The sequence below is a fragment of the Centrocercus urophasianus genome, unplaced genomic scaffold, assembly GCF_019232065.1.
Source record: "Centrocercus urophasianus isolate 14NV4802_14NV808 unplaced genomic scaffold, USGS_Curo_1.0 seq_11, whole genome shotgun sequence".
Classification (NCBI taxonomy): Eukaryota; Metazoa; Chordata; class Aves; order Galliformes; family Phasianidae; genus Centrocercus; species Centrocercus urophasianus.
In genome coordinates this window covers 21,074,271-21,095,840 of record NW_024884253.1, presented here as the reverse complement: position 1 = coordinate 21,095,840, position 21,570 = coordinate 21,074,271, and the positions used below count along the sequence as shown (strand labels likewise).

Sequence of the window (21,570 nt, the reverse complement as noted above, 5' to 3'; positions counted from 1 at the left end):
CCTTCAACTCCGCAAAATAGGATTTCTGAAAACCAGATCCCATACTTGCTGGACTTGCTGCAGAGCCAGCTGTGATGGGGCGAGCAGAAATATACTTCCCATGGGTTGTGCCCAGCAATGGTGTGCTTGAAATGTCTTGGTAGCTTCCTAACGCCAATCTAGGTGTGCAAATTGTATGCAATTTCAGGCTGGCTCCAGTGGGGAAGCAATGAGGAAGAAATATTACTTGTCCATGCTGCGATGGGTTCTCCCTAAGGACCGTGTTGGACTCCCAGGGCTGTTTGCTACCTGCCTGATGCTGTTGACTGCTGACCCACCATGTGACAAGTGGCAGTGTCCCTGCAGTCACACTGCTAGTGGCCCAGTGGCTCTGGAACAGCTTGCTGCAGGGTGGGTTGGATTTACCTCTCCTGCTTACAGCAGGTTGGGTGTACCAGTCCTTCTCCTTTCTGTTCCATGCTTTGTGTTGGAAGCTGGAGGAACATCCATAAGCAGATCTCAAGCCTTGGAAGAGTGTTAGGCTTGCAGTGCCTATTCCTTCTTTTTAAAATTGCAAACAGCCTAATAAAGAAGGTGATATTTAGGTAAAAAATAGAGTGAGTCTTGCTTCACAGCAGGCCAAGGAGCATCTGAGCAGATGCAGGCATTGACAGCACCTTGTTGCTCTTGCCTCGCTCTGGTAATTGAAAACTGAAGCATTATACTGCAGCTTGTTTTCTCCTGCCTGCACTATTTTTTGGATTTATGTCACTGTTTGGTGTTCTTCTTCATAGCTGTTCATTTTTTCCCCCTTCCAACTAATTTTAAAAGAGGAATAGAGGCTTGTTAAGCCTTACGGTTGCATAACCTGCTGCATTTGAGCTGTAAGCCAGTAATCTGCTCTTTGAAACCATCACACGTTTCTCTTGGGGATTGCAGCATGAGTTTATGTGTGCGCACACGTAATTAATGGAGGAAGGAAAATCACTGCCAGGAGCTGACCGCGGGCCTTCATTCTCCAGAAGGAATCGTGCTCTGTCAGTCTGGTAAATGAACACTTTCAGCACAGCAAACTCTTGGGGTGTCAGTGTAGCTTGATAAGCTAATTTTCCCCTTAGTGAAGTGTGGCTATGTATTTCACTGGACGAGCATTATTCATTGTTTGTGGAATGAGCTGATGACTGCTTTATCAGAACACCAGGAGCTCTTCCATTCTTCTGCCTAATGATCACTGTTGATTGTGTCATTATGAAGTCAAATGAACTTCTGAGTGACTGAAGGAAAGACATCAGTGACAGACATGAAGGAAGTTTTCAGCAGAAGTGCTCTCAACCTTTTTGCTTCTCAGCTGTTTCCCTGTCATCATGTAAAGCAGCCTTTGTTTATATTATTTGCAGAATTGTATTTTCGACAAACTCTTCATCTAATTTGCTGATATCTATTTCTCAGAAAAGCTGATTTACCCACCATGCTCTGCCCTGTGAGAGGTTTACTCTTGATCCAAGTCCAACAGTCTAATCTGAAATGAAAGAAATTATAACAGTGAGAGAAAACTCTACACTTTCCAACAAAACCATGTTACAGATGCATGTCTCTGTACAGATGTGTATGTTAAAAACGTAGATTTGTGTTACTCTGCTCGTGTTGAAAGCAGACCTTGGCTATTCTGTTTTCCTAGATATAAGTATGCAAATGCACTCGTAGTGTGGCAGCACAGAACTTGTGGCCTCGATGTGGCAGATGTGCAGACTGTGCCGTATGGTCTCCTTAAGCACAGTCTTTACTCTTCCCCCGTGTGTCCTCAGATTTGTTTTTAAGCTGACAACTCAGGGGAGTGAACAGGTTTGTGTGAGGTCAGGTCTATAAAGTAGCTGACATCCTTAATGCGTAGGCTGACGAACCCCCTTTTGTTTGTCCCATTTTGACATGCTGAGTGACCCTTTTTATTGAAGCAAACAAAAACAGCAACAAAGAAGCTCTCTAATGCTGGCCATGTAGCAACCTTTTTTTTTTGTTTGCAGAGGAAAAGCAGTGTATTTAATTAAACTTCTGTTATTAATCTAGGGATGACCTTGTAAAGTCCAATTACTTTGGAAGTATCAACAATGAATCCATAAGAGAACATACTCAATTGACTGACATATATCTGGAGCGGATTGTGTGCTGTATTTCTGAAGCAGAACTCATGGGATGAAAAGAAGGTGCAGATAATAGGAACACATTTGTGCTGTTTATAAAATATCCCAAGGTTAGCAGGTTACTTAGCATTATGTTTGCTGTTTTTATAAAGGAAAATGAAGATGCCAGTGCTGAATTGGTTGCTTCCGTAAAAGATGAGTTGAAAAGTGTTCTGCTGTTTGCAGACTTACCTGGACCAATGATAACTTAGGAAACATTTCTTCTTTCCATTCACTCAGCAAGGTAGAGATTTAATATGGGAATAGCAGTTCTGCTGACACCAAGTGTCACTGGCCACACTGGCTTTCAGGATATGAAACTTAGAAATGAAATGATGGCCTTTGTAGGTAGCACACGGACTCATAGGTGAATTAAGTCATGGCAGCTAGAACTGCCTTGTTGTAACCGTTTCCCTGCTTTTGCATTTGCTGTCAAAGAGCAGAAAATGCTCCTCAGTTGTCACAATTTTTGTGATTATTCCACTGTGAAGTGCTGTTGATGTGGAACCCAGGGGCACTGCTGATACAGCAATGCTTAAAGTGCAGCTGCAGGGCAGCAGGCACATGTTTGGTTCAGAGCTCACTGCTATGGGATGTGACTTGGTGGGCAGACCCATGGGAAGAGCATTCATTTGACTTTGAGCCTAGAGATGCTTTCCCAGGCAGGCTCACTGTCTTAGTACTTCTGATTAGTAGGAAGGTAGAGGAAGCGTGGATGTGCCTTGGTAATTTGGGAAGGAGAGAAGGAAGAGGGAAGCTGTCCAAGTGCCTTAGACTAGGAGAACAGGCTGCTCACCTGTGTCTGTTCAGAAGTTCCATTCAAGGAATGCTAATGTGCTGGCTTTGCCTTGTTGATTGATATCTCCATGTATTAAGAACTGCAGAAGAGCATGAGATCACTTTTTGATGTGTGCCAATGTGGGCAGAGTTGAGGTTTGCTTCTGCTGTGCCACAGAAATGTGGTCCTCAAACTGGCAACATTTATCTCATAGGGGATTTAAGAATAACGCACAGTGTTCGTTTTTTGAGTTGGAAATCTGAGAAGTTCTCTTTCCTCTTTGCTTCCTCACCTCCAAAAACAGGTGATGTTCTTCCTTACTGAGTAGGTAGTAAATATATTTGCTTGCTTCTATATCTCTACAACAGATACTAAAGAAGAGAAAAAAAAAAAAAAAAAAAAAAACCACCAAAAAAGCAAAAGAAAGCACGCAAATTAAATTACATGCTCCAGAAAAGATGTGGATTTGGTCTATTTCTTCTGCTGTGCATGCATGTTGCCCCCTCACAGGAGGCAGCTCAGGTGGTTAGCAAGACTCCTGGCAGCAGTGCAGTCATCCGTAGGGCATTAAATGATATCAAGAAAATGGGAACAATGAAAATAAGAATGGAACTTGTCAGACTTTTTTCTGGTGTGTGTGTAGTACCTCCCCGTTCTATGCTGTATTGTAAGCAGGGCTTTAGCAATAATACAGGCAAAACCTAACAAAGAGACTTGCTTGCTGGCAGAAAGTTGCTTAAAATAACTTACTGAGGATAAAGAGGCTGCCTGGGTCAATAATGCTGTGAAATCCTCAATGTGCAACAGCCCCAGGAGGTTTTGTAGGCATATGGATTTTTAAAAGCTTTAAACTGTTGATCGGGCAATAAAGATCTCAGAGTGCCGCCAGCCTTGTATCTGTGGCACTGGGACATTCTTACGAAGAGTCAGAGCTTGGCCGTAGATATAGTGAAATCCTTGTTCCCTCCAGCAGAACGCTTATTTAAAGCATGAACGCTAGAGGGAAAATAAAGAAGTTGTTTACTTCTTTTGTTAACAGATATTTAATACAATTAAGAATCTTTGTTGTGTTTTACTCTTCAGTCAGCTTTATGACTATCAAAGTGCAGTCAAACAACTTACCTGGTTACTTTCCTTTAAATCAAGGGAAGCAGATTTCCCTTCATTTCTCTTCAAGTTTAGTAAAGTAAGGCAGGATCAGAGTACTGAATCTAACAACTTAATCTCACAGACCAGGAAGATGAGTGGGCGTTAGACTGGTTGGCAACTGGAAACAGCAATAAAGGCATCTTTGTCGTCTTACGTTTGTGGGATCTGGAATACAAAGTGGTATCTCATGAGGCTGTCTGGTCTCTTCATGCTTTCAATCTCTGTCCAAGAAGTCCACGCCAGCAGAAAGCAGCAATGACACAGTTTGTCTTTTCAGCTGCTCTTAGCCTCATTAGACCCAGTTACAGATTGATCAGAACTGATCCCCCGGCCCTGAGCTTCCAGTCACCGTTGGACAAGTTAGGAGCAGTCTCCTGAACAAATGCAGCGGTGTTCATTCCCATGGGCTTGGGAAAAACATTGGTGTATGCAGCGTGTCCTGCAGGGTAACACAAAGTTCACATTAACTGCAGTTCAATTTACATTTTATATCATTAGGCAACACTGTTTTTCAGTGGAAGCTGACTGTGAGTACCCAAAATAATACAAAAGGTGATGCTTGTTTTCAGTTTATTTATTTTTAAGATATTTGTTTAAAAGAACATGAGAGAAAATAATTATGAGGGCACAATCTGCATATCCTATTAAAGGAATACCAAGAGCATTTAGGCATGCTTAAAGCTTACTTGAGCTTTGCTCTCCTTGAGTAAGTGCCTAGAGAACGTGGGATGTGAGTGTGTTACCACCAGCGTTTCTCTTGGTTATGAGCAGTTTATGACCATCTTCTGAAATGTTTTGTATGTTTGTTGAGTGGAGGGAAGTTCCCTCAGGTAATTGCTATGACAACACACAATGTTAGAAAGATCTGACAGATTTCAGATTGTCCAGGGCTGTTTTTCACCTTCACACAAACTTTGGTGGGATGTCGCCAGACTGCTGACTGCTGACAAACAGAAATGTCCAATGGGAGATTTGTGGACCCTGTTGTTCAAAGACTGTTGAATAGCAAGTTATGCTTGTTCACCATGCTGCATTCAAAGAGTTGGAAATACACAGCTTTTAAATGGTGAAGACTGACTCCTCATTGACTTCAACCAAGTTAGGTGCTATACATCACCTTTACTAGCAATGTTTAGTTGATGTTCAATGTAATTCTAGTAATTGTATGTAATCTCCCCATTCATTCTGTGGGAATTTAATTCATTGAGATAGCTTACTGCAAATTGTTGCTGCTAATGGCAAAAACACCTTAATTTAAGTGATTCCTTGTTAGTTGATTGTGGATTTCTCACATGAGGTTATTTTGTTAGAATCCATGTACTGGAAAGAAATCAATATGGGGCTTTTGAAACTGGCGGAGGTTTGCAGCGCTCCCCCTACGATTGATTACAGCTGCTTTTGTAGGGCTTTAAAAAGAACAATCTGTATTAAAAACATCATTCTTTGGTATGAGCTTGAACAGTTCCAAATAGGTTTCCATGGGGGCTGCCCTGCAATTTGACCACTTCAAGGCATTGCAGTAATCACCCGTGGGCCAGGGCAGTGAGGCAAAGGAAAGGCTATTAGGTGGGAAGTTATTGGCATGCATGCCAAAGAGGTTGCCCTGGCAGCTTTAATCATTCATCCACGTTCTCAAGAGGAGGGAGGAAAATATAAGTGTTAGTTCTTCTGATTGATTAGGAAAAAGGATCAGGAAAGTATAAAAGCAGGGGGGGAGGCGTGTGTTGAAAAGTCAGTGCACATCAAAAACACTGACTGTGGCCAGGTACGTGTAGTTATGACCTGGGCAGCAAAAGTTACCTGCATCTCCCATGATTAGTGTCAGGCTGGTGACAGGTGACAGGGAGACACTAACCTCTTCATTCAGTGGTTTCAAAGGAGCACATTTAGCTTCTCGGTCACGGCTGTGCCTTAAATTTAACCTATCTGCAGACAGGCGGATGTGTCCTTAGGAAACTGCTCAGTGTTTGGAGCCGTGACAATAATTTGCACGGTGTTTTTGATCCTATTTTTTGGTGAAACTGATCAGCGCTTTTTGGAAAACGTGCAGAAAATTGCTATGCTAATTGAGATAAATCAATCCACAGTGCACGTTGCTGGCTTCTGCTGCTGTTTCGCCTGCATGTTGCCTTTTCGTATCTTAGCCTGGAGTAGCACTTTGCAAGCTGATTGAGCTGTAGCCCATCTTTAACAGTTCCCTGCTATACCACGCCTATGTCAAAGGCAAGGAATAAACTGCTCTTTGCTTTAATTGATGATTCGGCATGAAAGCTGCAAGACTTTTAATTTTGGGATTCCCAGAGAAACCGTGGTGTTAAACTTTTTGCTTTTATGTGGGAAACTAGAATTGCTTTATCTTGAGGTTTTTCTAGGTAAAGGAGATAACTGAATTGCAGTGTTTGATTCTGGGTTTCACAGATAGAAAGGCCTGTTGGTGTGAAGTCAGGGAATGTGAAACGAGATCAAATCAGAGGCTTCATGTAAACAGCATGGAGTGCTGTTTCTTTGGCTTTTTGTATCAGATTTCCCATATTGCTCTATCATTTCTAAGCAACCTCTTCTGGTAGTGTGAATTCATGTGGCCATGGGACCAAGGGACCCTCCGAATCCAAAGCTGTTGTCATTGTGGAGGAGGGCTGACCACACAGTTACTAGTCGTGGGTCTGCAGGGGAGTAACAGGGCTGCTCACTTCAGCAGAGTGGGCTTCTAGCATCAATTGCTGTCAAACAGCAGAACTTTTATTTCTGTAGAAAGAAAATGAAAAGCTGCAGTTTCATATCCTGTAATCCAGGTAATTTTACATGCTGAGTTGCGAGTTGAGGCTGTGGGACAACCTCTGAGAAGACCACTCTGCTCTTCACTAAGGTATAGCCCTGACTGGTCTTCCGTTGTTTCGGAAGATTCTGTATGTCTGAATAAAGAAGTAGGTATCTTCTGCAGGGAAGATGATGAAATTGTATTTTGTAGGGACAGACTCATGTATTGTCTTGCTCAGCTAGAAGTCCTTTAGTACAACCTCCTGTTGGCTAAAGCCTCTCTGGATAGCCTTGAAGGGATGTTGGATAACTGGGATTCTCTCTTATTTATCTCCTAAGTATCTGTCATAGCTGGAGAGTGTGGAGTAAGTTGTTAGATAGGTCCTTTGTCCCAGATGTATCAGAGTGGAAAGCTCTGTCTGCTCCTGTTGCAGTGTTTATCGCCACCCTCCAGCACACACAGCCTCCTTGTCCCACCTCAAGCAGTGCAATTTATGGACAAGGGACTGGATTAACAGACCAGAAGTTTGATCTCTGTGTGCACTTAGTAGATAAACAATGCACAGCTGGAAATCAGATGCTGTGAGAGGAAGTGGAAAGAGAGAAGCTTTTTCCATTGGAATTTACCTCAGTCAGGCCAAAACATTAGAGGGCATTGATGTTGTCCTCAAGGCAGGAGAAGCCTCAGCTCCAGTGCTGTGAGAAAGCCGAAGGATCTGTGGAGCCTTCATGATGGGAGGAAAACCATTTTTAGTCAAGCTTAAGTAAGTTCCTCTGTTATCATTTTAAGTTCTTTTATCACATGATGTACCATACAGCATGCAATTGCATGATGGGGAATATTTCTAAAGCATGGCTGTTCGTTAGAAAACAGGCAGAAAACAAGCACACAAGTTTCTAGGACTTTGTTAGAGCGTGAGCTGTGGTCTGTTGACTGCAGCACAGCCACTGTTTTGGTATATAGCCACCAGTGAGGAGTGGTTGTGGTGGCTGTGGCTTCTTCATGTCTCCTTGCCCTGGGGTGCTCTTTGGCTTTGAGTGTTTCCCTGTGGGCACCACGGCTGTGAGGTGGTTTGCTTCACTGTGAGCCATGCGGCTGCTGAAATGCCCGACTTGAGCAGGAGTTGATTAATTCTGTCGCTGTCAAATACGCCTCTGTTATGCCAGACTAATTACCAAAACAGACTGCGTGCATCCTAAAAGCATGCGTATTTTGACTGTTGGCTCCAACGTTAGGCAATCTGTAAATCAGCTCTTTGGTGGACTCCTCTGCTGCTGAATGCTTGTGGTAGCAGAGGCTCTGTTCACTACTCAGGTTTATTTTGGGCTTAGCGCTTTTCCTCAGCAGCCACAAACGGTCAGACCCTTTCTTCCTCCATCGGGAGAAGCTGGAAGCCTCAAGCAATCGTTTTGTGCAGCATCAGGGAGTTCTTGCACACAGGGTGCAGGCAGCGTGAAGAATCTTTCTGGCGTGCGCTGCCGGCGCCGGAGCAGCTCTGCCCGCACCAGGCTGCACTGGGCCACGGGCGAACACCCCGTTAGTGTCAGCAGGGATGCTTGCACAAAGCTGACGTGCTGTTTCACCCTACCTGAGGAAGGGCAGCGAACGTCCTCTTTACTTTTAAAAATACCTTTGGAAATGAGCCCTACCGAAATGAGTCACTGAAATCCAGCCTGGTTGTTTAATAGGCCAAAAATCAGCGGTGGGGGAGGGCCTAAGAAACGCAGTGCGGGTGGCTCCCGCTGCCAGGCTGGTTTTCACATTGCATCTGGGGACAGCGGGAGGACTGGCACTGGGAGGTGGCACTATGGGGAGAGCATACAGGGTTTCATGCAGATCTGAGGTAATGCTAGGAGATGGCCCTCGTGTCAGAAGCATTCCGAGGAAATGAGCAAAGCAGATGGTAGCATCCCTACAAAACATTGGCTCTGAAACAAGCAAAATTCAATCTGGTGCCTGTTGCTATGGGAAGAATATCTTTGCTGTGATTGCAGTTACCCCAACTGTGGTGTGGGGTAGCTTTCCTGTGGATGGCACCCACCCTGCTAACATTGCTGGTATGTGGGCAGCACAGTTTCTGCAAAGAAGGAAATGAGGGATCTCAGAGTGCTGTACATAAATGACATTACTAACTCCTAGCATCCTTTTTTTGAAAAAACTCCCACAGCAGCTCACCAGCATACCAACCCCCTCCACCCAACACTTCTTCCACCTCAGGAAGTTGGGCTTTGCTGGGAAGAGCTTGGCCTGTGAGTCCCTAAAAATAGCTGCCACGACTTTGAAAGGAAATAATAGGGACTACCTTGAAAGTAGTAGAGACTACTTCTTTCCTTCCCTTTTGTTCTGTGCCCAGCTGCAGGACTGATCATTGAGTAGGGAAAAAAGGCACCAGCAGTAAGACAATTATTGGAAAACAGGCCTGGAAGTTCGTATCCGATAACAAACAGTCCTCCCTCAAAAGCAGGTGTGTGCAGTGGAGTGCAGGCAGGCTGTGCGGAGATGCAGGAGGTGAGTGAATTCTGTCAAGCTGGCAGCAGCTCATCCCTGAGGCTGTGTATGGGAATGGGATGAAAATGGCAAGAGAAGCACGCCAGCTGGATTCTCTGGAAAGAACTGGAGTTTCTTGTTTAAAATAGAAGCGAAGGATCATGGAATGGTTTGGATTGGAAGGGACCTTAAAGACCATTCAGTTCCAGTACCCTGCTGTGTGCAGGGCTGCCCCCCACCAGCTCAGGCTACCCAGGGCCTCATCCAAACCGGCTTTGAGTGCCTCCAGGGATGGGGCACCCACAACTTCTCTGGGCAATTCTTATTCCTGGACCAAGTTAACAGACTCTTAAGAGGACAGTCTCATCATTAACTTCCTGGTGAGATGAGGAAAGACAGAGAAATAGCAATCAGGATTAGCAAGATGCCTGCTGCCTTTGTGGCTGTCTGCTAGGTCTGCCTGCTGTCAGGGCACAGTTCACAGTCTCTTCTGCAAGAAGCTTTCAAGGAAATAAAAGTTTCTCCTTCACAACTGCCTTTTCTCCACCCTTCTCGAGATTGTGCAAGGGCCCTTGGGCTATAGATGAATATATTCAGATGTGTGGCTTTCCAAAAATGTAGTATTATGGACAATTCATCACTTCGATGAACTCACAATCACCATGCTTTTTGTACCTGCACTAATTGAACAGCATGATCTCTTAATAGAAGAGGAAAATCTGTTTTCCTTTCTCCTTTTTACATATGAGATCTCAAATTAATCAACAGCTGCAATGCTTGCAAATTTTTTAGAGCCTTCTGGCTTGAAGGTTTGTGATATAACATCACTTTTAAAATACGAGTCTCGTTCTGCGCATACTAAACAGGTTACATCTAAAGGATTTCCATCTGGGGAAAAACGGAGGCAATGTACCATTAATAACCCTGCTGCAAACCTCAAATTCATTATCCCATAGATATACCAAAAAAGGCAAAGAAATAAATTTGAGTGCATCTGTAAGTAATAAAATGTTTCCTTCCATATGTCAGTTACTCATCGCTGTTCTGATGGAGTTTCAAGCAGCCACAGCATGCGTGGTAGACACGACTTCCTCCTCTTCCTTCTCCGTTGCTCATCACACCGGTTTTGTTGGCTTCATTCACATGGCATACGTGTCTTTGATGTCTTACCCCCTAAATCATGCTCACATAACAGAAGGACCGAATGTAACAACAGGTCTGCAAAAGGGAATGGCTGGAACAGGGGCCTTAGGGATTTTCATTTTTTAGGGTTTTTTTTTAATTTTTTCTCAGAAGGGTGCCATCCACTTCTGGCCCTACAGTTGGAAAGAGGATAATTTTCAACTTTTGTTTGCCATTGTAATTGTGATTAATGATTTATGCCTTTTATGACAGGATAAGTCAGAAAAAATTGATTTTTTTCTTCTCTCTCTTTTTTTTTTTTTTTTTTTGCCAAAATGTTTTTTTTTTTTTAGGTGTGCCCTGGATGATACGAATTTTAAGTTAGGAACCATTAAAAATGTAAGCTTCAGTAAACTTTGAGATTTCAAATTCAACATAGAGTGGTATGGGAGTGTCTTTTATCTAGTACTTAATGAGCACTAATCTACACTACATCCATGAGATTTAGATTTATGCCAGTACAGTCAATAACCAGACAGGAAGCAATGATCATTGGCGTGTACTGTGTGAAGTATTCAGGTCACAGGATTTTGCAGCATTTTATTCTTGGAATAAAAATGTAAGTGGGATAACAATGATGGACGAGAATGCGATCTCTGTCAAGAGGTAATGAGCAGTTTTTGTGCTTCAGGGCCAGATTAAAGGACTGGTAACGGAGACATCCTTGCCTGGTGTTCCTGCCGTTTTAATAGAACTGAAAATAATGTTGTTACATAAAAGTGACATGGGAGCCATCAATTCATTTGTTAGCCATGGGAAATAGTCTCTTAAATATTTGGCCTTCAGAGTAGCTTAGAAAAGATTTATGGAATTAGAATTTGCAATCTTCCTTCTAAATGTATTGAAGTGCCAGTACAGACCTTTCTCTGTCCAAGCATACTGACAGCAGACTTGTTTTTCCAACTTACCACTTGTGGACATCCTGGAAGTAGTCCATGAACCCCCATTGATTCCCAGCTGACCAGCAAGAAAACATTTGTCAAGAAAATATTAAATTTGTTTTTTATTTAGCATAAAATTACGAAGTGTAGCTTCAGTCCTTGATGCTCACTAAGCACTGTGAAGTATTCTTATTTCCATTAATTGGCTCTCATTTTTCTAAGTTTAATCTTTCCGGAAATATTTTTAATGGCTGTGCAAAAATGTTAACTGTTGGACTTTTCTTCTCTCTACTTTTTTCCTTAAGGTAATTTCTATTCCAAATGGACTTGTGTGCTTCTGAGCAACTGGGGAAAGAGATGAGATGCAAGCTATGGGCATAGTGGGGATGCTCCCATTCTAGCTCTACTAGCCAGCTTGCAAAGAGGCTGTATGGGTGTGCAGTGCATTTGCCCATGTTCCTGCCTGGGGATTTTTAAGCCAAGGAGCACTTCTTTGCTTCTCTGCTTTGAGAAGAGGCTTGTGTTCTGAGGCTCCTATGGGAAAACGATTTGTAATGGAAATGGGCTTCAGCAATGGGCTTTCTGACTAGAAAAGCTGCACGGCCCTTTCTTCAGATGGAGTTTGATGTCTGATCTAAATGTGCTTGAGGTTCACTGTACTTACATTTCTCCATATGGTAAATAGCATACTAAATCTGTAAGAGTCTGTGGGGAATAGTTTTCTCTTTCTGATAGAGTCATGCCATCCACAATACTAGATATTAAATAACGTTTCATATTGTGTATCCTTTGCATCCCCAGAATAGAGTACAATGAATGCTAGAATTGCTGCTGAAAGCTACTCAGGCTTTTCTTCCATTTCTGATCCTCTGTTTTCAGCTGCCTTAAAATTGAGGACATCTTAGTGTAGGAGAAATAACAGCTTTTGGCAGACAAGGAGCCGTAACTCGTTGAAAAAAAGGGAGTGAATGGTGGGGAGCCTGTCTGGGTAGGCACTCAAAGCTGGGGCTGGGTTGGGTTAGCTGCTCAGTTGTCCTGCAGAAACAGACACTTTGGGAGAACTTGTCAGGGACGTTTGCAGGCTGTGCTGTCTCTTCTGAGGCAGGATAGAGGAACAAAACAGGGTTGTTTGGTTTGCAGGAGGTACATTTGTGTGGGGGAGGGAAGGTTGGTTGGTTGGTGAAATATGAGAAATTTGCTTCTGATACAGAAAGAACTGGGAGATGGCCTGGGAAAATAAAGTGATTGGTAAGCTTGTGTTTTTATTCAACAGTAAAAATTCCGGGCATGGATTTGGGACGCTTCTGTTGTCATGCAGGCTTATTTTCATTCATTAGCATTTGCAAACTCAAGCTGTTTCTCAGCTGTCCTCAAATTCTATTGGTAATTTCCGTTGTTACGAGATTTCTACAGGTACATTATATATATTTTTTTCCCAGCTTGGAGTTGGTAATGCTTATTCAAAAGGTATAATGGATAATATTATGTGGCTTTAGTGTACTCATAAGCACCTGCTTTTCCTTTTTAAATACGTTTTGTTGGTTTTTTTCCTGCCTGATATTGAGGTTTGAGCAGTTTTTACCGTGGCTGAAAGTAAAGTGGGGCAAAGTGACTTGTCCCATTGTCACAGCGTGATCAATGGCAGGATATTTGTCCTGCCGTGGGGAGTTGTTTTCCCATACGCAAACAGACTCAGCTGAGTCTTAATTACAATACCACCTTCACACCCACCAGGGCACCATAAGGCTTCCTTTGGAGACATCTTTTAAAGGAATTAAGTCCACTGATGGTGACCAGACATCATCTTGAATTTCTGCTTTGGACCGCAGCCGGTTTCGGGCAGACCGTGTGAACTGGAAGCAGAGGTGGAGAGGCGGCCTTCTGTAAACCTGGCTTAAAAACTGTTTCCCACAGCAAGCACATCTCCCCTACTGCACAGGTAAAAGCTGCAGTAGGGAGAGAAGATTTTGACCAAGTAACATGATTTTCTGTTCTCCTTTTTAGAAGGAAAGCCGTATAGGGCTGTTTTGGTTCAGAATTATTAGAGAAGTCTTGGGTACCTCTAGCGCAAAGGTATTTTATTCTGAAATGCTCTATTTTTTAGACCTGGAAAAAGCTACCTTGGAAACTCAGATATGGGTCTTTTCATACAGGAGTTACCCCTTTCACAGTTTGGTATAGCTACAGCAAATTTTCTGTAAAGCGGACCATCAGTGCCATGCAGTAAAATGTAATCACAAATGGAAAACCTTAGGACCCAGAATGGAACAAAAGTTTTGTGAGATACAGAACAGATGGATTTTGGCACTGTATTGCACTTTGACTTAAACCTCAAAGAATTCCCAAACCCCAGGATGGCTGAAGCTGGCAGGGCCCTCTGTGCCCCTCTGGCCCACCCCTGCTCCAGCAGGGACACCCAGAGCAGGGGGCCCAGATCTACGGCCAGGTGGCTTCTGAACATCCCCAAGGAGGAGACCCCACAGCCTCTGGGCAACCTGTGCCAGCACAGCACAGCAGTGCTGCCTGAAAAACCTCTGTTTGCAACTATAATATTTCTCCTTTTATCAACAAGTTGTGGCAAACCCGGTGTTCACAGAAATTATGGTAAAATTAATAGCAATCACATTGTCAGGTATCTTGTTAGTAACAAAAAATAGATGGCACCTGTAGGCTATTTTATGCTCTACTGAGAAAACACACGCTGCTGTGGAAGAAGACAATTTCTAATCTTTCAAAACTTGAATTGTCAATCTACAGCAATTACTGATACCTTGTTCTATTATCAGCTCACGTTATCCGAATTTCTCTTTTGCAGGGAAATAATCTGTAGACATGTGATAGAAGTCAGAAGAATGCAATTTTATAGCTTGCTGAAGCTACAGCTGAATTCTAGGAGAGATGTATTCATTTGTAAATGGGGTACTTTGCCTGACCTGAATTTAGTAGACTTGCTTTTGGATCCAGATGGAAATATGTAATAATTTTTAGTTACCAGCACTGTCCTTCCAATAGTTGTCATCCCAGTTATTCACAGTACCTTGTAGAGAGTTTAGTGAAGTTTGGCTCAATGTGTATCAGAGGTGTTTTCTGATATGTGCTCTTACTGCTTTCCATTTGAGATTAAATGACTGACTTCAGATGGCAGCCCTAGCATTTGTATATTTGAGGTCTTGACAGAAGGTTTCAATCCTGGGATTTGCTTCTTTCTTTTTACAGAAGCTCTTGAGAGTATATTGCAAATCCTGTTTATTCATTCATGCATTTAATGAGATGAAGTGTGAGCTGAAGGAGACTTGCTTCTCACAGATTGAGTGGTTCCTTGGTTTTCATTGGGCAGCCTTGGATATTTTTTATGCTATAATTTTTACAGTTTTTTTTTAACGTCTTCAACAAACGTGTTGCATAAACTGTTTAGTACACCAACATCAACTTTGGAAATAAGAGAGAAGATTAAGAGCTGGCTGTGTTGATGAACTGTTATCTTTCTAACCATTCACTCTTATCTGTTTTCCAGAGAGCAGATTTGACCTCTGATAAAGATTTATACCTGGACAACAGCTCTGTGGAAGAGGCATCGGGCGTCTATCCCATCGATGATGATGATTATTCTTCTGGGTCGGGTTCAGGTGAGACAGCATGTCACAATTTGATTTTACAATGTGTAAGAAGCAATACAGCCATTTGTGGAAAGCTGTGCAGTTTTCCTGTGCGAGCCAGAGATGATGCTTTCAGTGAGTATGATCAGCACTCTATTTACAGAGCACTGAGCAACCCTGAGGCCTGGGTTTTAAATATTAACCTTCTGCTCTTACTCCTTAGTTGCATCATTTCACTTCTCCCTACTCTGTTTTATTTTTTCTTTGCTCTCCCTCACTTTTTTTTTTTTTTTTTTTTTAGATCTCTCTGGAGTTTAGAAGTTAGGATTAGAGAAAACTTACTTCTCCCTTGGCATAATGCTAATTTAGCAGTCTGTGTGAAATCATAGCAGGAGCAATCTCATTTTCTCTCATGCTTTCAGGTTCACGTAAACATAGTGTCCGTGTATTTTTTTTTTGTTGTTTTTCTTTTAAATTTAGAAGTGTGGAAACTGCCAAATACATGACATTTTTCTCTGAGGTAATTACATCCACATAAAGCTAAATAAATTCATAAACATAACATACTGAATTCTCAGACTTAAACACTCATTAGATGCATGTAGCTAGCTCATCATTTTTCAAAGAACTGACAGTGAAACCTCATTAATCATTTCTTTTAGAAAACCCTCATTGTAGAATGTCTTTCAGACTAACTGGGAGACTCCAGGCAGTAAAATGCAGGATTGTGTGCCAGCTCTGAAAGAGGCATTTCCGTATTGCTGTCAGTATTTGCTGAGCTGTTGTGGAAGTCTCCATTATTTACCGAGTGTTACTTGCTTGTTTGTTGCTGCACATCTTGTAATCTGTCTTGTGATGTTTATAGGTACCTCTGTGAATTTTGAAAGGTTGAGCTCTTCTTTTGTAGCACCTTGTCTTTGTTACTGTTGTAACCCGCAGCTTTTTCAGGTAGATTTTTGCTTTTCCTGTTCTTTGGAGGTTCGAAGATAAATTAAAATGAAGTCATCAGAGATTTTATTTTTGGTGTCAGACAAATTCAGGCCTATTGGCCACTTGCAACTGAGTGATAATCTGTGTGTTATTTTTTAAGCCTTTTATGGGATGGATTTGGTGTTTCACTGTAATCACAGGTATTAAAACAGACCTGTGCAGACTTCTCTGATGAAAAATTTCAGGTTTAATTTGAGGGAAAAAAAAAAAGAAAAAAAGAATTTATTCAATGGTTTCTCACAGTTCTAGGGACCATCTAATGAAATTCTGATCTCTGAGAAAGTTGCACTTTCATTCAACATCTCATTCTGTCATGTCTTCGGGTGCTGGTTATTTTGTAAGCCTCAGAAAAGGAGTTAGGTTGACCGTGAACTGTGGTATGGAGAATGGTCTCTTCTTTTGTTTTCATCCCTCTGTGGCATTTGAGCTGTTTCTAACATGGATGATTCAAAATGCAGTCCTTCTTTTGAAGATGAAAGAATTATACAGGAGCACACTTCAGACTTCCTTAACCCATCTCAATGGAAGAAGTGGAGCCCAAAGGACAGAAACACAGTGTACCACTAGACCTCACCCACAGCAATACTTTACTTTCTCTTCTGCCTTTTCCTGTGTTCAGCCTTGAGTCATGGATAGAAGATGGAGTGTATAACTCATACCAAGAAATCTGAGTACTTCATGCAGCCTTTGGCAGTCGCTCCCTCTTACCTAAGAGAAAGTAAATTAAAAAAAAAAAAAAGAGTCTCACTGTAGACTGAGACTGTCTCAGATGCCCCTCCAGAAATTTCACGTGACAGTACTAAAAGCTAATAATTTTGAACAAAGAAAGAAGTCTTAGGTTCAAATACTTTTCTGAGCAATGCACAACCTAGTTTTATTTACTTATGAAAAAAATAATAATCTCAAAAGCGAAGCAAATCAGCACCCCCCCCTTTTCTCTTTCTCATCCTCACAGCCTACACAAGGTACAAAGAGTCCTCTGGTCGTAGCAGTGATGCATTTTCCTCATACTATGTTAAATGTGTCTCTCTCTACTTGATACTCAGTGATGTAATGTTCCTAGCTGCAAGAGACTTCCTACTCAAGTGGTTTTCATTCTATGTAATTCTACTCTAAGCAAACAGATCCAAGATGACAACATGCTGACTCCTTTCTTTGGTATGAAAATTATTAGCTGCCACCAGGCCTATGGAGATAAACAGAAATTGTCAGCACCACTGTTACTGCCCTTGCAGGTTTGCAAGCAGCATTAACGTGGACAAATGTCAGTGTAAGCATGACACATTTCAACTGAAAATTGGCTGAGGGCTTTTTCTAAAGAGACTGAAAAGGGTGATGGTTTTCTGCTTTTTTTTTCTTTTTTTTTTTTTCATTTTGCCTTTGTTTCGTAGCCTCTTTATTCTTTATGGACTTTCATATTAACTTACCCAACTGTTCTGTCGGAATATTTTGGTCAACAGTTTTTGATGGAGCCATGCCTGCATCCTTATGGTCACGTATTAACAGCAGGAAATCTGTGGTGAATTATTGAGTGTATTGTTTCCTTCTTTTAGTCCCTTTATCTGAGGGGACTCTTCTAGAATTCTTTTTATTGTACAGCTTCAGATAAAGCAGTTTTTATCCCACAAAATATCCCACGTTGGAAGGGACCCACAGTGATAATCAAGTGCAGTTCCCTTCTCTATGCAAGACCACCCCAAATTCCAACCCCGTGTCTGAGCTCTTCGCCCTAGAAGAGACCCTGAGCCAGATTTTCATGTTTCATGGATTATAGCTGGGTTATAGCTCAGGCTTTTCGGTGGTTTATAACCACATTGTTCATGCTAGGTCCTTCCATTAGATGACATTTCATTAAAATTACCGTTTGGTTAATCGTAGAACATCCCAAGTTGGAAAAGACCCACAAGGATCACTGAGTCCAGCTCCCAGCTCCACAGAGGATCACCCCAAATTCCAACCCCGTGTCTGAGCGCTGCCCAAACGCTCCCTGAACTCCGGCATGGGGCCGTGCCCACTGCCCCGTGCAGCCCGTTCCGTGCCCGCCGCCCTCCGCTGCAGCCCCTGTCCCTGACCGCCACCCGCCCCTCCCCTGACGCAGCTCCATGCCGTTCCCTCGGGCCCTGTCGCTGTCACACGGAGCAGAGCTCAGCGCTGCCCCTCCGCTCCCTGCGAGGAGCTGCAGCCGCCATCGGGCCTCCCCTCAGCTCCTCTGCTCTGCACAAACCCTGGGACCTCAGCTGCTGCTTCATGCATCTTTCTTGCCCTCCTTTGGATGCTCTTTATTAATTTCAGATTTCCTGCTTAGGCACAGCTTGAAATGTTAGTAACTACTTCTGTTTTCAGCTCTGGCATGAAGGATCTTAACCCAACCCTGGTCTTGCTGCAAGAGTATTGTTATGTTCAGGAAAGGCATCGTCTCTACTAGATTTATCTACAAGTTCTTTGGAAAAGTATCTATTTGAATCCTGTGTCTTCTTGAAGTTACTCTTGATACACAAGTCTATGCAATCCATGTCAGAATCTGGTGCAGATTTCTGCTTCCCCTTCTTCTCCTCTCCCTGCCTAGTAATTCTCAGTGCTCCTGGCCTGTGTGACAGTGCACCCCAGGAGAGTGGCATCCTGTCTCCAGTGTGTTTTTTTCTCACTGGGTGCAAAGAATGCAGCAAGTACTCATTTCCCCACTTCCTGAGTTCCCACTTCATGTACTTTTTGGGTTGGGTTGGAGCCAGGGCTTCTTCCATCCCTTGCTACACCAGCCTTGAGCATGCTTCACAACACTGACTGCCTGCTCCTCCAAGACCTTTAGCACAAAAAGCTACTTTGATATGTCTTGTTTACGAGTATGCTTTTATTGTGTTAGGCACAATCTTTATTCCAGTATAGTTAAGACTCTTCCTTCTATTCTTTCTTCAAGTTTGGCGTTATGATATTTTTCCTTCCTCCTGTGAGAATTAACAGAGACAGGACATTCGCGCACAGTCTCCATTTACTTCAGCTGCAGTTCCCTGATAGAGCATTAACATGGTCATGGTGTCATCCCTGATTGTATAACACTGTGTTGAAGAGTTGGGCTAGAAGTTTTTTGTGTGAATAGGAGTGAGATAAAGCAGCTGAAAGTGTTTCAGTCAGGTGTGTGCCACACTGATGATAGAGATGGGAGATGTGAGATAGATGCTGGGTCTGTGTGTACCTGCCTTTTGCCAGGCTTGCTTCTGGTGGCAGTACTTCTAGAGGAAGTTGTGCAACAGCAAACAAACATGACGCCAAAAGATAGTGTGAAATGGCTGTGTTTGGTAGGAAGAGTTAATCACTGGCTACTTGGCAAATTCAGAGTGCTAACTGCCATGGGCTTATACAGTAACTTAAGCTGACACAGGCTTAATTTGCTGGCACGTTTCCTCAAGCAACAGGAGTGTGAAGGAGCATCTATCTGTGCTGCTATTATTCATGGTGCAGCTAATAGGCACATCGCTATGGACTGTTAGTTATTTCCAATACTACAGCACGATCTAGAGCTACTGTGATCACTGTGAAGATAACAGTTGGGAGTCCTGAAGAAATTGCAATGGATAAAAGACACTGTGATGGCAGAGAGATCTCAATTCTTTGCCCTCGATATGGATATGGATTTAATTACTGCGGAGTTCTTGTGGTGCTCTCACTAAGAAGGCTGTATCCACTTGTAGAGTCTTAAAGCAATGAATGCCCAGTACTATCTCTAAGCTGACCAGTTCCAGAAGCCTTCTAAAGAGATAGTGATTTTTGAGAGGAAAATGTGAACTCTTACATTTCCTAGTCTTTTTCTTAACAATCTATTTGGAAGCTACATTCCTAACACTGTAAGGTTTTTGTTTCCTAGTTGGATGTGTGGAGGGAGGGTGTTTGTTGTGTTTTTTTGGTGGTTGTTTTTTGTTTTGTTTTTGTTTTTAACTTTTAGAGAACATGATGCTGTATAAAAGTCTGCTCCTGTGTTCTGGAGAATGCTTTTTTGATCTCTCAAGCCTGTTTACAGGAAATTCTAATAATGTTACTGTCTGTTTAGGAAGGGAAGTACCTACTCTTGTGTAGGCCTGCTACACGCCAAGCACAGGCCTGTCTGGATAAAACTAATTGCAAGGCATGAGCTGCAGGATGTGTCTGAAACAGTACCTGAGTCAGACTTAGAGGACAGGAGCTTCAGTAGTTTGGGGACTGTCAGGGACTACTCTGAGAGCAGACAGAGGAGGTCTGTAGTGCAAGTCTAGAGGCCGGTCCAGAGGCTAGATTAGTCAACCAGTTGTTGAAATACCCAAGTGCTGCATCCTCCATAACCAGAGAGGCTCAGACCTGTAAGTTTTACTGTTTTATCAGGCGGGCACTACTATTGCCTGAAGCAAAGGTGGCGTTTAAGGATTTGGAGGAACAGTTTGGATTAAATTAGATTTGTCATTTCACAGAAAGAGGAAAAAAAAATGAAGTTCTTATGCTCTCAAAGTCTGCTTTATCAGATCTCTAATCTGATCATCAGGTTTTAATTTCCGTGACTGTGAATGTCTTGTGTAATTTGCAAAAACTTTGAAAGGTAAAGCAAAGGCAGAAAAATGTTCCTGTTGGATATCTTTCCTCACCTGTGTTTTGCAGCAGGATGGGGTTTTTTTTGGTTTTCTTTTTTTTCTTTTTTTTTTTTCAATCTTCAAGTCGTATTTTTGGAAAGCGCTTGGTTCTTGTTGTGAGGACTTTCTTGAGCAGTTGCATTGTGATTTTGGTATCTCTGGATGGTTCTCCAGTATTATGCTATGCTGGCAGTTTTCATATGCTGCTTTTTTAATTATTTCAATTTTTCCTTTCTGTCATACAGGAGTTGTCATAGTTATTGCTTTGTTAATACCCTTTCTTTCAAAGCCAGGTGTATGTAATTCTTGATCATGAGTTCAAAGCTTGTTTTTGTGCTTCATCTTTCAGCTTGTTTTCTCTCTCTAGAAAAATAAGATAAAAGCCAGTTTGGAATGACTGAGTCATACTGTTCTGTTGTAAGATGTATTTCTATTTGTTAGGAATTACTTCTAAGAACGTTTGCTAGACATATTACCCAGTAGTTATTTGGGCAACTGGTGTCTGTAATGAGCAGAACACATATTGAGATTCTTGAGAAGTGGATTGATCTACTATTTTCATCTCTCAGACCTCGCAATAATTTAGTCTATTGTCTGAGTCTTCTCCCTTCCAGTATCACTAAAGGATATTTATTAGACATATCCATTATCGTATTATAAAGGAGCCTTCGTACTCCAGCAGAGCTTTGAATGTGGAGGAAATGAAACGTAAAGTCTTCTTCAGGGATTTTTTTTTTGTCCTCTTAGCCTGCATTTAAAAAGAAAAGGGCTTTTGAATTATGTGAGGTTTAAAGATACGTGAATTCCTAGTGACTGAAATATGAAGTAGCAGTATTGCTGTAGATGGAAGCTGCTTGGTTTTTTATACTCAAGGGTCTAATGGGTTTGCTCTGGAGAAGTGATTTTTGTCGTTGTTATTGAAACAGTTTGTCACAAGGAAAAACTGTGCAGTTCATGTAGCATAAGTCAGATCAGCACTGAAGAGGTGTACTGCCTGATTT

At 42.3% G+C, this 21,570-nt stretch overlaps 1 protein-coding gene across 1 annotated transcript in view; it reads left to right on the top strand.

The window, feature by feature from the left end:
• SDC2 (syndecan 2) overlaps positions 1–21,570 on the top strand; it is a 57,283-nt gene that overhangs the window by 30,470 nt on the left and 5,243 nt on the right. Inside the window, exon 2 of the mRNA XM_042809109.1 lies at positions 14,906–15,017. Within this exon, the coding sequence (XP_042665043.1) occupies positions 14,906–15,017 (112 nt within the window). The remainder of the gene's footprint in view (positions 1–14,905; positions 15,018–21,570) is intronic.